Source organism: Myotis lucifugus, unplaced genomic scaffold, assembly GCF_000147115.1.
Source record: "Myotis lucifugus unplaced genomic scaffold, Myoluc2.0 scaffold_304, whole genome shotgun sequence".
NCBI classification, from domain to species: domain Eukaryota; kingdom Metazoa; phylum Chordata; class Mammalia; order Chiroptera; family Vespertilionidae; genus Myotis; species Myotis lucifugus.
The window spans coordinates 962,378-977,137 of NW_005871352.1; the positions used below are offsets into that span (position 1 = coordinate 962,378).

The 14,760-nt window shown below is 38.7% G+C and overlaps 1 protein-coding gene across 2 annotated transcripts in view; it reads right to left on the reverse strand.

Moving 5' to 3' along the window:
• The window catches only part of ATL1 (atlastin GTPase 1), a 57,196-nt gene that overhangs the window by 40,527 nt on the left and 1,909 nt on the right, over positions 1 to 14,760 (reverse strand). For both annotated transcript variants that reach the window (XM_023763856.1, XM_006100236.3), the window contains one exon: positions 462 to 632. In XM_023763856.1, the coding sequence (XP_023619624.1) occupies positions 462 to 495 (34 nt within the window). In that variant the 5' untranslated portion in view covers positions 496 to 632. Of the gene's footprint in view, positions 1 to 461; positions 633 to 14,760 lie in introns of those variants that run through there.

The following is a 14,760-nucleotide window of genomic DNA, read 5'->3' on the forward strand; positions in this document are numbered from 1 at the left end:
TTCATTGTTCTAGCCCCACAGCCCGCTGGGAGCCCGCGCCCCGGAGAGCTCCGCTCCCTGGAAGAGGGGGGTTGAGGATCCCCTATCCCTTACTCCTCTCCACGGAGTAACAACAGGCCCCTTCCCACCCTCATCTCCTTCCTGCCAACCTATCGCTAAAGCGGAACCAGGCAGTCTCCGGGAGGCGAGGGGTGGGTGCTGTCCAAATGCTGGGAAGAGGTAGACTAGGGAGACGGGAGAAACAGGAGGCTCTGGCTGCACGAAACCGCAGCCCTCACCTACGGCACGCAGTTACCTGGATACCGCTCTGCCATGGTTCCTCTGGCCCGACAGGGAGCAGCTCGGCCGACTCCCAGCCCTGGATGCTGGCGCCCGGTAGTCCTTGGCCCTCCTCCTCCCCAGAAGCGGAAAGTAGAGGGCCGGCCCCGTGCAGGCAGCAGAAGTCACCACATTCTACTCACCCCAACTATTTCTGTCCTTTTGGTTCTTGGCCATGGTGGTCCAGGGACTGGTGGCAGTGAGGCGCTGTCACCGCGCTCGCTCTTCTCCTGGGCCCCAGGTTGCTGGCAGTGGGAGGCTCTGTGCCCGCGCTGGGCGCAGTATGCTCAGACTCTGAGGATGTTGCTGTGGCGCTGGTGGGAAGGAGAAGGGAGGAGAAAACGGATGAACCAAGCTCAGCATCACAAGCCAGAATTCACACAAATATCAGCGTCACACCCTCCCTACCTCTGCCCACCCCCAGAGCGTGAAGACAGTGACAGACGATGTGCTGTAACATTTTCAATGGAAAACACACACAAACAGCACCCCCTCACATTCACTCTCAAAGAATTTAACAGCATTATCTAGTCACAGAAATACACAAACCAATATACTGTATTATGCTGGATGTTCAAATACCTGTTTTCTAGAACAGTTACACATTAGTACAAACATGGTGGCAACATTTATGTAGCTAAAAAAGTTAAAATAACCCTCATTTTTCTACCAGGTACCATTTCCCCCTATTTTAAAAGCAAGGTCATGTTAGTAAAGAGGGTATTATGCATTTTGTACCTGTCTACCGAACAGGCCTGTCTTTTAAAATTAGGATAGCAAAATTAGATCAAGAAGATCAAGATAAGTGAAAGCTGAAAATTCATTATAATCTGTAACTAAATGTCTAGCAGGCAAAACTTCCCACTAGATTTGTAGAGATAACATCTGGATTTATATTGGCAAATACTTGAAGTAAAGTCACAGTACAGAGTCTGGGTGAGCCTTGGCAGCCACAAAGGTTGCAAATTTCAAAGGGAAAGCAAAAGGCAATAAATACTTAAAAATATACTTCAATCTCTCTTTTTCCTTTCTTCCTCTCTGCCTACAAACTTAGTTTTCAGTATCGTAGACACACTGTGCCTTCGTACTACTTGACCCTTGAGAGACCATCATCCCATTCCTACCTCCTCACAGTCTTCTCCTGCATTTGGTTGTTGGCCACACGTTGCATGTCAGTTTTGACCAGGAGATTGCTGCTGGCCTCTTAATTACCAGGTCCTTAGTTTCTGCTTGTTCCTCATCAGCAACTCCTCACTCTATGTTCTCTCAACATAATTTACTGTGGTGTCCTTCAGACAGGACTTCCATGCTGATGATTCCCAAATGTATACTTCCGGTCTTAAACTCTTTTGAGAGAGGATCACCACAACAGAGCTGAATTTATAACCGCCTGAGGTCATCTTCACTTTTTTTACTAACACATCAAAATCAACTTGTCAAAAAACAGTCTTACCTACTACTGCCAAATTTTATGCATTCCATATTTCAGTTAATGGTTCTAGTGACCTCAGAACTGTGAACACTAGAAACCAAATTTACATTAGAGTTTTAACGGGAATTGTGTTCATTAGAATTGCATTCCCTGAACACTAATAAAACAATATAGGAAGACAGAAATTATCTCATTGCTGAACCTACAAACCAAATTCACAGTACAAAAAGAAGTGTTCTGTACTTCTTCTTGTATTATTATTATTATTTTGCTATAATTCCCAGCTCACATTCTAGCATAATTATCCCTTTCAGGTGAATCCTATTTTTAAAAAAGGGTACAGCCCTGGATGGTGTTGCTCAGTGGTTAGAGCATCAGCCTGAGAACCCAAAGGTGGCAGGTTTGAATCCAGTCAAGGGCATGTTCCTGGGTTGTAGGTTCCCTGCCCCAATTGGGGCACATGCAGGAGGCAACCAATTGATGTGTCTCCCTCATATTGATGTTTCTCTCCTCTAATCCCTTCTTTCCACTCTCTCTAAAATCAATGGGGAAAAATTACCCTCCAGTGAGGATTAACCAAAACAAAGAGTACAGTAGATCTACAAAAATAATTGTTCTATAATATCTATTCCTAATTGAAAAAGAAATTTATTTTTTAAAAAAACCCTTTTCCCATTGTAATTAATAAGTAATCTGTGGGATGTACTTGGTGACTATGTGAATATCTTGGCCAAGAATTTTTCATTCCATGGCTGTTAGCATTCATTGATTATCCTTCCCTAGATCAATTTACATTAGTAATTTAAAATGGTGTTTTTAAAATAATTACATCATTTATTTTACATTTTATATTTAGGGGGAAAATATTTTAGAATATAATAGAAGTAATCCTATTTGGAGATTTTTAATATTTCCTACAATTTTTGTGATATTATACTATGTTAGTATAGTTTTGGTAATATTATTATATTTAAAATCATATTTCTTGAAATGTTCATGTTTATTGCATATAACTATTATATTTTAAATCATTTTTCTTGAAATATTGTATTTTGCATGTAAAAAATAAAAATACTTAAAAATATATTGCTGCAAGAGATATCTGATATTTTACTGCCTATGTTTTCTTCTCAAATTTTTATGGTTTCCCAGCTTATATGTAAGTCTTTTATCCATTTTAAGTTTATTCTTGTGTACGGTATAAGCTGGTGGTCTAATTTCATTTTTTTATGTCCAATTTTCCCAACACCATTTATTAAGGAGACTGTCTTTAACACATTGTTTGCTCTTGCCTCCTCTGTCAAATATTAACTGACTATATGGCATGGGTTGATTTCTGGGCTTTCTGTTCTGTTCCATTTATCTATTTTTCTGTTCTTATGCCAGTACCAGGCTATTTTGATTACAATGGCTTTATAGTATAGTTTAATATCAGTTATTGTGATCCTTCCAACTTTGTTCCTCTTTCTCAAGATTGCTGAGGCTATTTGGATCTTTCTTGGTTTCATATAAATTTTTGGAATATTTGTAGATCTATGAAATATACCGTAGGTATTTTAATGGAATTGCATTGAAGCTATAGATTCCTTTGGGTAGTGTGGAGATTTTAATTATGTTAATTCTTCCAATCCATTAATACAGTATATGCTTCCACTTATTTCTATCTTCCTCAATTTCGTTCTTCAAAGTCCTATAATTTTTTGGAGTACAAGTTTTTAACCTCCTTGGTTAAGTTTATTCTTAGGTACCTTATTAATTTTGTTGCAATAGTAAATGGGATTGTTTGTTTAGTTTCTCTTTCTGATAGTTAATTATTGGTGTATAGAAATTCCACTGAATTTCTGAATGTTAATTCTGTATCCTGCTACTTTGCTGAATTTATTAGATCTAGTAGCTTTTGGGTGGAGTCTTTGGGGTTTTCTATGTATAATATCATGTCATCTGTGAATAAAGGCATTTTATGCCCTCCTTTCCAATTTGTATGCCTTTTATTTCTTCTTCTTGTCTGATTGCTGTGGCTAGTACTTCCAGTATTATGTTGAATAAAAGTAGTGAAAGCAGACATCCCCGTCTTATTTCTGATCTTAAGGGTAATGCTTTTAATTTCTGCCCATTGATTATGATGTTTGCTGTAGGGTTTTCACATATGGCCTTTATTATGTTGAGGTATGTTCCCTCTATTCCCACTTTGCTGAGAGATTTTATCATAAACTAATGGCCTGGTGCATGGATTCATGCACATTGAAAGGAAATTAATCAGAATAAATATTTTATTTTATTTTTTTAAAATATATTTTATTGATTTTTTACAGAGAGGAAGGGAGAGAGATAGAGAGTTAGAAACATCGATGAGAGAGAAACATCGATCAGCTGCCTCCTGCACATCTACTGGGGATGTGCCCGCAACCCAGGTACATGCCCTTGGCCGGAATCGAACCTGGGACCTTTCAGTCCACAGGCCAACGCTCTATCCACTGAGCCAAACCGGTTTCGGCCAGAGTAAATATTTTAATATTGCTATTCACCCTTTCTCTATAATAGAAGTGTCAGAGATGGAAGAAAATTAGTAAAATGTATATGAAAGTAATATATAAATTGATTAATAAACAATAACAATATAACAACCAAGACATGATATAAAAACAGCCAAAGGTGGAATCGCATGGCTCTGCGAGGAATCAGGCTCCCTCCTCGCTGGTTCCGGGGTGAATCACCCAAGAACCACCATTGCCAAGTTAGTGCAGCTCAGCAGTAAACCAGATTCGGGCCAACAGTGCCCCAGCAACAGCATAACCCACGGCTGAAGGTGGAATCGCGTGGCCCTGTGCGGAATTGGGCTTCCTCTTCTCTTGTTCCAGGGTGCGTCACCTGAGAACTTTGGCAGCCCCTGTATTGAGCATCTGCCCCCTGGTGGTCAGTGCACATCATATGTACTGGCTGGCCAGATGGTCACTTAGCCTTTTATATATACAGTGGGGCCTTGACTTACGAGTGTCCCGACTAACGAGTTTTTTCGAGATACGAGCCGTCTCTCAGCCGATTTTTTGCTTTAAGTTGCGAGCTAAAATTCGGGTTACATACGAGCCAGCTTCAGATACCCCACTGCTAGTTGGCGCAGCGAATGTCACAGTGATTTGACATACGAGTAATTTGAGTTACGAGCTCTATCACGGAACGAATTAAACTCATAAGTCAAGGCCCCACTGTATAGATGAGTGCTGGATTTTGTCAAATGCTTTTTCTGCATTCATTGATATGATCATGTGGTTTTTATCCTTCGTTTTGTTTATGTGGTGTATCACATTTATTGATTTGTAGATATTGTACCAACCTGCATCCCCAGAATAAATCCCTCGTGGTCATGGTGTATGATCTTTTTAATGTATTTCAGGATCTGGTTTGCTAATATTTTGTTGAGGATTTTAACATCTGTGCTCAGGGATATTGGCCTATTATTTTCTTTCTTTGTAGCATCTTTACCTGGTTTTGGAATTAGGATAATGCTGGCCTCGTAAAATGAGCTTGGGAGTTTCCTCTCCTCTTGAATTGTTTGGAATACTTTGAGGATAGGTGCTATGTTCTTCGTTGAATGTTTAATAAAAGTGACCTGTGAAGTCATTCAGTCCAGTACTTTTATTTGTTGAGAGTTTTGTTATTACTGCTTTAATCTAACTAGTTTTAATCTGTTTATTCAGATTCTCTGATTTGTCCTGAATCAGTTTTGGAAAATTGTATGGTTCTAGGAATTTATTCATTTCTTCCAGATTGTCCAATTTGTTGCCAAATAATTGTTCCGTTGTTTGTAATATTTTCTTACAATCTTTTGTATTTCTTTATAGTTAGTGTCAGATGTTACTTCTCCTCTTTCATTTCTGATTTTATTTATTTGGGTCCTCTCTCTTTTGTTCTTTAGTGACTCTGGTTAAAGGTTTGTCAATCTTGGTTATCTTTTCAAAGAACCAGCTCTTGGTTTCATTGATCTTTTGTATTGTATTTTTAGACTGAATTTCATTTACTTCTGCTCTGATCTTTATTATTTCCTTTCTTCTACTCACTGTGGATGTTGTTGTTGTTTTTTCCATTCCTTTAAGTGTAAAGTTAGATTGTTTATTTGATAATTTTCTTGTTTCCTGAAGTTGTTCTGGCTTCTTTAAATGAGAAAAAAATTAGGAACCAAGATCTAGTTGCTGGCTGGAGTGTCACTGTTTCTATATTTGTACAGTAGCCATTGTTAGAACATATTTATTTTTTAAAACCATAAATTTAATCTACTCTAAAGAAATACTTCAGAGGTTATTTATTGCAGCATTTTTTTTTGTAATTGCAAAATACTATGAACAACTTAAATGTCCATATATGGTAGAGTGGCACACTATAACACATCTCTGCAATGGAATACTAGACAGCTGTAAAAAAGAATACAGAAGATTTTTTATGAATTGATATATACTGATTTCCAGAATACACCGCTAAATGAGACAAAAAACAAAGGGCAAATACTTTTCCTTCCTGTAAGGAAGAAAAGCATATGATAAAATAAATGTATCTGTTGATCTGTGCAAAAGAAACACAGGAAGTTGCTAAAACAGAAACTAGAAAAGAATGTTATAAAATTGTGAAATCAATTCTGCACAACTCTATGACTATACTAAAAGTATTGAACTATACTATTTAATTTGATGAATTACATGGCAGGTGAATTGTATCTCAAGTCTTTTTTTAAAAAAAAGGTCAAGTTTCTTTTAAATCGGAAAAAAAAAGTAAAAAGAAAAGCTATTCTTCCATTTGTACATTAGTACCTAGACCTTCTCTCTTCCTGGCTCAACTGGGATATTACTCCATAAAGTATTCCCTCCTTCCTGTATCCCCAATTATTTTTTCTTCCATTGGTTTCTTCACCATCTTAATTTCCCCCATCATAAGGGCTTTTTCAATCAAGAGTTCCTCAGTAGGTAATGATTCAAATTGCTCCTTCCCTCTAGCAATCTTGAAAAAAAAATATTTCTAGCAGAATGCTTTTGGCTATAACTCAGAATGGCTTAAACAAAAATGACTTTTACTGTTACATAATTTTTCTTGAAGATAGGTTGGTTCTATGGTGGCTAATTCATCAGTTCGACACCATCATGGACTAAATTATTTAGGATTTAGATTTAGCTGTTGTAAAAAAATAACAATGGCTTAAAACAGATATTTTTCTCATGAAATAAGTTGAGCAATAAGACATCCAGGGCTAATATACCAAGGAACCAAGTTGTGTACACTTTCTTTCATCCTCAACTTGGGACTCCCATTGTATAATCCAAGAATGGCTGCTTGGGCATTCCAGCCAGATAGATGGGAAGAAGTATATAGATCCATTCTAAGAGTACAACCCAGAAGTTGCACATATCACCTCTACTCGAATACTAATGACCACTACATGTCCCACCTAGTTGATAAATATACCATGTATCCAACTAAAATTTAGGGAGTCTAATACTAAAGGAATAAGGGAAATGGATATTGGAGAATACCAGCCGACTTTGCCACCAGGACCAAGGTTGTACTCTACCATTCTCCGTGTGTTGGCTTATTTTCTAAGGAGGGCTCTCTCATGGCTCCAAAATGGCATCTGCCATTCCAGTCATCAGAGAGAGTCATGCATAGAGACCAAAAAAAAGAAAAAAAAAAAGAAAAAAAGTCATATCTGTGTCTCATGTACCTTTTATTTTTTTAAAATATATTTTATTCATTTTTTACAGAGAGGAAGGGAAAGAGATAGAGAGTTAGAAACATCGATCAGCTGCCTCCTGCACATCTCCTACTGGGGATGTGCCTGCAACCCAGGTACATGCCCTTGACCGGAATCGAACCTGGGACCTTTCAGTCCGGAGGCCGACGCTCTATCCACTGAGCCAAACCGGTTTCGGCCTCATGTACCTTTTTAAAAGTGAGGAACATTCCTAGAAGCATTCCAGCAGACTTTTCCTCATATGTCACTGTCCTGAATTATCTAAGCCTAAAGCATTCCTTTAACAAGAGGAATGAGGCTAGGCCAATCAAGATTTGTCCCCTAGGATTAGGGAGTGTTTCAGTCTCCTCTCATGGACATAGCCACTCAGAAAAGGTAAACACAATTATAGTCCTGAATAGTAAGGAAAGAAGTGAGAGGACAGTTTTGAGCACAAGGCTCAAGGTGATAACCATAGCTTCCATTTTCTTCTTATCTTCCATTAGTATCTCATCTGGAGGAATGACCGAAACCTTACTCCAATAGGATCTAATTTCTTAGTGGTCTAACCTTTACTGGGTTGCTGCAGTTTCCCACTGCCCAGTAATATTGGACAAATGAACACCAAGAGTTATCCTAGCACATACCTAAGGTTCTAGACATAGTCCTTCTTGTTCTCTTTGAGGAGCAACAACCAATTTATCCTCAGTAATTAGGTCCAATCACCTCAAGCAGTATAATGATACACTCTAAGTTGGTTCATTGGTCTTAAGCCCTCATATCAGCCAGGTGGTAGATTAAGCTTCTTATTTAATAGAACTATGACCATGTTATCAGGAAATAGTATCTGTGCCCTGGGCATTAGGGCCTTCAGATCCACCAAGGTCGATTTAAAGACAAAATTATAGAGACAAAGTTGTAGAGACAAAAATTCTTCAAGTGAGTTCTTAGGAATAATAGAAGAGCCACTCCTATACCGCCTCTTGGCTCCTAGGCCCATATACAGGGTTATTCCCACTGAATTATGGATCCCAATTTCATTATGCCATCTCCGTCATCATCTCCAACCAACCAGAGAATTTTTCAGGGATATCTGTGGCTCTTTACTCAATGCGCTAATAAAAGTAAATTTGATGGGCACACCTAGGGATGGTATGGATAGAGCATAACTAAACAGGATGCACATAATACAGCAAGTCCAACATTCCCATCTTCCTGAATCTCAGATTCCTTCCTCTACAGTATGACAGGAAAGTTCTGGCATCTCAGCATATAAACTACCAGCTTCAAACAACCAATTTAGAAGGACTACCAGTTGCTCAAGTCAACAAATCAAATCCAAAACTCAGGCAAGTATTTGGCAAAATCCTGTAATTTTTTCAGTACATAAACTCTCTTCTTCAAGAATAGGTCTTGTCCTTCTCCATCAGGGCTATGCTGAAATCTAACTCTTTTTTTTTAAAATGTCTTAACTGTCTTTAATAAAAATGGAGGATAAAAAAACCTTATATGATGGCCTGGGAAGTACACAAAAAACACATCTGCCACATTCCCAAGTATCATGTACCAGGGAGATCATGTGTGGGCGCTGAGCTAGCCTCTTTCTCATGGGATCCCATGTTTACTTTTTTTTTAAAATTAAATATTTATTGTTCAGATTATTACACTGGTTCCTCTTTTTTCCCCCCATAACTCCCCTCCTCCCAGTTCCCGCCCCACCCTCCGCCCTCACTCCCCACCCACTGTCCTCATCCATAGGTGCACGATTTTTGTCCAGTCTCTTCCCGCATCTCCCACACCCCTTTCCCCCCCAAGAATAGTCAGTCCATTCCCTTTCTATGTCCCTGATTCTATTATAATCACCAGTTCATTCTGTACATCAGATTATTTATTCACTTGATTCTTAGATTCACTTGTTGATAGATGCATATTTGTTGTTCATAATTTGTATCTTTACCTTTTTCTTCTTCTTCCTCTTCTTAAAGGATACCTTTCAGCATTTCATATAATACTGGTTTGGTGGTGATGAACTCCTTTAGCTTTTCCTTATCTGTGAAGCTCTTTATCTGACCTTCAATTCTGAATGATAGCTTTGCTGGATAAAGTAATCTTGGTTGTAGGTTCTTGCTATTCATCACTTTGAATATTTCTTGCCACTCCCTTCTGGCCTGCAAAGTTTCTGTTGAGAAATCAGCTGATAGTCGTATGGGTATTCCCTTGTAGGTAACTGAATTTCTTTCTCTCGCTGCTTTTAAGATTCTCTCTTTGTCTTTTGCTCTTGGCATTTTAATTATGATGTGTCTTGGTGTGGTCCTCTTTGGATTCCTTTTGTTTGGGGTTCTCTGCGCTTCCTGGACCTGTAAGTCTATTTCTTTCACCAGGTGGGGGAAGTTTTCTGTCATTATTTCTTCAAATAGGTTTTCAATATCTTGCTGTCTCTCATCTTCTGGCACCCCTATAATTCTGATGTTGGTACGCTTGAAGCTGTCCCAGAGGCTCCTTACACTATCTTCGTATTTTCGGATTCTTTTTTCATTTTGCTTTTCCGGTTGGGTGTTTTTTGCTTCTTCGCATTTCAAATCTTTGACTTGATTCTTGCGCTCCTCTGGTCTGCTGTTGGGTGTCTGTATAATATTCTTTATTTCAGTCAGTGTATGCTTAATTTCTAGTTGGTTCTTTATCACAACATCAAGGGTCTCATTAGATTTCTTGTAGATCTCATTAAGCTTATCGGCAGTTTCTAGAAAATTATTGAAAGACCTTAAAAGTGCAGTTTTGAGCTCTATATCCTCCATTTCTGTCATGTTCCTTTGTCTCCGCATTTTTTTATGCTTTCATGGTGCACCCCCTTGTGGTCTTTGTGTGCAGTCTTGTTGTAGTTAAGCCTTGATTGTTGTAGGTAATACTGGAGGTGATTTGTCCTCCAGGCTAACTGGCTATGAGAATCAGCTGTGTCTGCAGTGGAAGAACTTCTGTGCTGGATCTCTAGGGCGGTGCTAATCTAGCGTTTGCCTAAGGCTATCCGGCAAATGCCTGTGCAGGGCTTGGGCGGGGCGGGTCCCTGGGGATCTACAGGGCGGGCGGAGCGAGCAGTTATGGTTGCTCTCAGTCCCGTCCCCAGGGGCTCTGCCTCTCAGAGTCCCAGCAACCGCTGCAAACCTCGGAGAGAAAGCTGCCTTCGAGTTCTGACTGAAGCCAGACAGTCCCGCTTCTCCCATTTGAGTCTGGATCCCTAGAGACTCGCCCGGATCTGGAGCTCAGAGTCTGAGACTCCCTCCTGATTGAAAACAACAACCGCGCCCTCAGCGGCCAGCCCTCTCCACATGCACTCCACACCTTAGTATTTCACTTCAGCACTGCGCCTCCTCTGAGTCTCAGTATGCTATTCTCTTCCTCCTAGTTGTAGAACTTCCACTCAGCCAGCCTTCCTGTGGTTCTGGATGATGTCTGTTCCGTCTTTTAGTTGCATTTTTGAAGTGGTTGTTCGAGGCAGCAAACTCCGGTGTTAACCTATGCCGCCATCTTGGTTTCTCCTGAAATCTAACTCTTATTAAAAGTTCTCAACCTCGTTCATATTTGTCCAAATGCCCCCATTTCATGCAGCAGGATCCAGTTCTCCACCAGTGCTCTGACCTTGGCATAACAGATCCAGATCACATTTAATTGACACTGCAACTCTGTAGCCTTTACCATTAGGCTCTGGGCTTGATTCTCAGCCATATCTGCCCTGTAGCTATAAGAGATAATAGGTTTCTTCCAAGCTGTCAAAGAAGCTTTCAGGTTTTCTACTCATGCCTGAAGTTTGAAATTCAAGGCTCTCTTGTCTTTTTTCCTATGTATTCTCAAAGAAGCAGTCAGAGCAAATGACACCACAGTTTTTAGTAATCATCATTATCAAAGCAATTAAGTGGTAGAGGTTGGTCTTCCAATGCTATGCTTCCCATCAGCATTCCATCACATGCCACTATTGATAATTATGTGAGTAATTGTAATGTCACTCCGTGCTACGAAATAACACTGTTCCACTTTCCCGGACAAATAGTTTATAAAGGTAATCATCAGATATGTGAGTAATACCATACCAGAAGCAAGGATTTCTTTCCTGAGGTTACTTTCCTCTAGCAATCAGGGTTCTGGCAATAAAAGGGTAGCACAGAAAGAGAAGCCAATAAAAGGACTATTTATAAAATGAGGACAGGGTTAAAGGAACCAACAAGGATAGTGAAGAACCCTGAAACTAGCAACAGTGGGGAGCTATTATTCTTAGCTTAAAGGATCAAGGGAAGAAAAGAGCTTATTAGAATCCTGCAAGAGCTGTATACTATAGGATAGGGCCACAGCCAGGCATTGTGGGCTCTTCTGCATTAGTTGCTCAAAATACTAGTCTAAATGAGGTGTAAGCAAACTTTAGGCACCCCTTCTGAACATTATACTCATGTTTTGAGAAAATTGTTAAGGAACAACATAAGGTTATTTGTAATATGTATCTTTTCTTAGTTACTGAATTTGCAGACAGGACCAATTTGTGAGTTGAATACAGGAGCCCTGTTACCAATTCTCACATAAACCATAAAACTACCATGTCAGGATCAGGGAAATAGAAACAGCCTTTTAACATATCAGATGAGCAAGTCAAGCTGGATAAAATGGGTTGCGCACTGCCTTCCTCAACTTTTTTAAAAAAATATTTTTATTGATTCTAGAGAGGAAGAGGAAGAGAGAGAAAGAAACATAAATCAGCTGCCCTCCATACATGCCCTGACCTGGGACCAAACAGGCAACCTTTTGGTGCACATGATAATGCTCAACCAACTGAGCCATCCTGGCCAGGCTCAACTCTTGTGTTTAAAACTTCCATCCTAATGACTTGTTACTGATTCTGAATGAGATACATGTTCCAGTAGAAAATAGAATTTTCCTCTATGTACTTTGAGAACATGGTTTTTACCTCATAGAAAACTGGACATAATTAGTAAGAGAAATAATAGGGCTTTTTAAAAAAATTTATTGACTTTAGAGAAAGGGAGAGAGGGAGGGAGAGAGAGAGAGAGAAAGAAACATCAATTTGTTGTTCCATTTATTTATGCATTCACTGGTTAATTCTTGTATGTGCCCTGCCTGGGATTAAACCCACAAGCATGGTGTATCAGGATGACGCTCTAACCGATTGAGATATCCTGTTAGGGCCAAGAAAACATAGGTTAAGATTTGAAAGTCCAAATCATAGTTATGGAAGATGTCTTCCAACATTTAACTGATTTATATTTAACAAACCTATAGAACAACCAACTCAATCACATAGAGTTATACTTTGCAACTAGTTTAGGTTGGAAGATTCATCAGATTATATTGCTTAAACCTATATGTTCTATAGACTAAAATACTGTCTTTACATTTTATGTTAGTCATTCTGTCTTGCATAGAAAATTGTGAACCTTACCTATATAGAAGTTAAAAATTTTTATGTCTCCAATTTTTAAAAATTCAGCCTTGGCTAAAGTTGAAACCTGAGGCCACAGTTTACAATTAGCCTTTCATTTAAAAAAAATAATTTTCAAGAAGGGAAAAACACTGCAAAGCATAGAACCATTATGGGTTATTTATAGAGTAAAAGGAGGAATATACCATATTTTTCCATGTATAAGATGCCCCCATGTATAAGATGCCTCCCACTTTTCCAACCCAAAATTAAGAAATCAATATTTTAAACATAAAACAGAACACACTTTTATTTAGTAATTACTGCAGGTAATTTTTACATACAGTACTATGATATTATGCAGCATATCATTTTATTCAGCCTCTGTTGCATTGCTGCTCTCTTCTTTATCACTCTTAGTTCCAGACATATCAATTTCTTCAACTTCTATTGTATCACTGCTATCTTCTGAGTCATTGTCTATATATGTGAGATCACCCTCAAAAACTGGTGGCATTTTCTGAGCTTTGTTCGTGTTTTCATGGCCAACCCTTCTCTCCTCATGAAATTGAAGCACCATTTTGCCTTTCCTGTAAAATCAACAATGTTCATTTTGCTTGCAAACATTCTTGCTTGACATTGAGTAAGCTTGGTTGACACACATAAGCCACTCTGGCAGTACTCCATAATCCAGGTCTTAAGCCTCTGCTCCAAGTTTGCCCATTTTGCTGGTTTTCCTCTTAAGGTCTTCTTCTTTTTGGCATCTTGAGTTATTCTTCCTGTTTTCTCCACTGTCTGATCAGACACACAGTGGGAGGAGGTCCAAATTGTCTCTCTGCAGCTCTATTTCCATGCTCTTTTGCATACCTGGTTACATTCAGTTTGAATTTTGCAGAGTAAGACAATCACTTACCAGTTTTTATCTTTTTATTTTTTGACATCTTTATGGGCTCAGAACGCCTCTACCTCCAATTACGACATCAGCTGACATCACTAACAATAAGGCTCGTGATTGGAGGAAGCCTGTTTGACAAGGTATGGGCAGCTAGGCACCCATGCAGCTCCCTCCTTGACAGACTTCCATGTATAAGATGCCCCTCGATTTTCAGTCTAATGATTTTAGGGAAAAAATAGCATCTTATACACAGAAAAATATCGTAGTTACATAACAGATATTATGAAGACACTAAGAATATAAGATAATTAGGTTGGGATGAAGGGCTTATCAAGCCATATATATTCTTATTCTATACCATATCATCAAATTGGGTAGTTTGTAAAAAAAATTACCTGTTAGCTACAATTTTTTGTTACATAATTATTATGTAACAGTCAACCTTGAAACTATATGCTTAATTGCTTAGCATGTAAAATTAAATTTATGCACTGTATGTTTATTTTATGGAAAATGAACTTGAATTTCTTTACCAACCATGTAATATTTAACCACTAGCTATGACTTCACCAATCTAAAATTTACTCAACCAGTACGAATTTTAAAATCCCGAAAATTCTTTGGAGTTAGTATAAAGCAAATGCTTTCCTCTTTGCATCAATTGTGGTACAAGTAAAATAATGATTATAGCAGACACACTTTTTAACCACCACGTAGAATCCCAACTTTTTCCATGCTAACCACCTCTGAGCTGATGGTCAAAGCATATGGACCTGCCATTACTGGCAACATAAAATATCTTCACTCCAGGGTCGTATTGAAACCTCTGACCTCAAATTTTCTATTGCTTAATTCATATCAAACACTGTTTCAAGAATAACATGCTCGGAGGATTATCAGAAGGAAATTATCCTCATTTCAAACTGGGAATTCCAAGTTTCCACTTTATGAATGCTCATGAGGTAAATTTTTCTGAAGTCTTA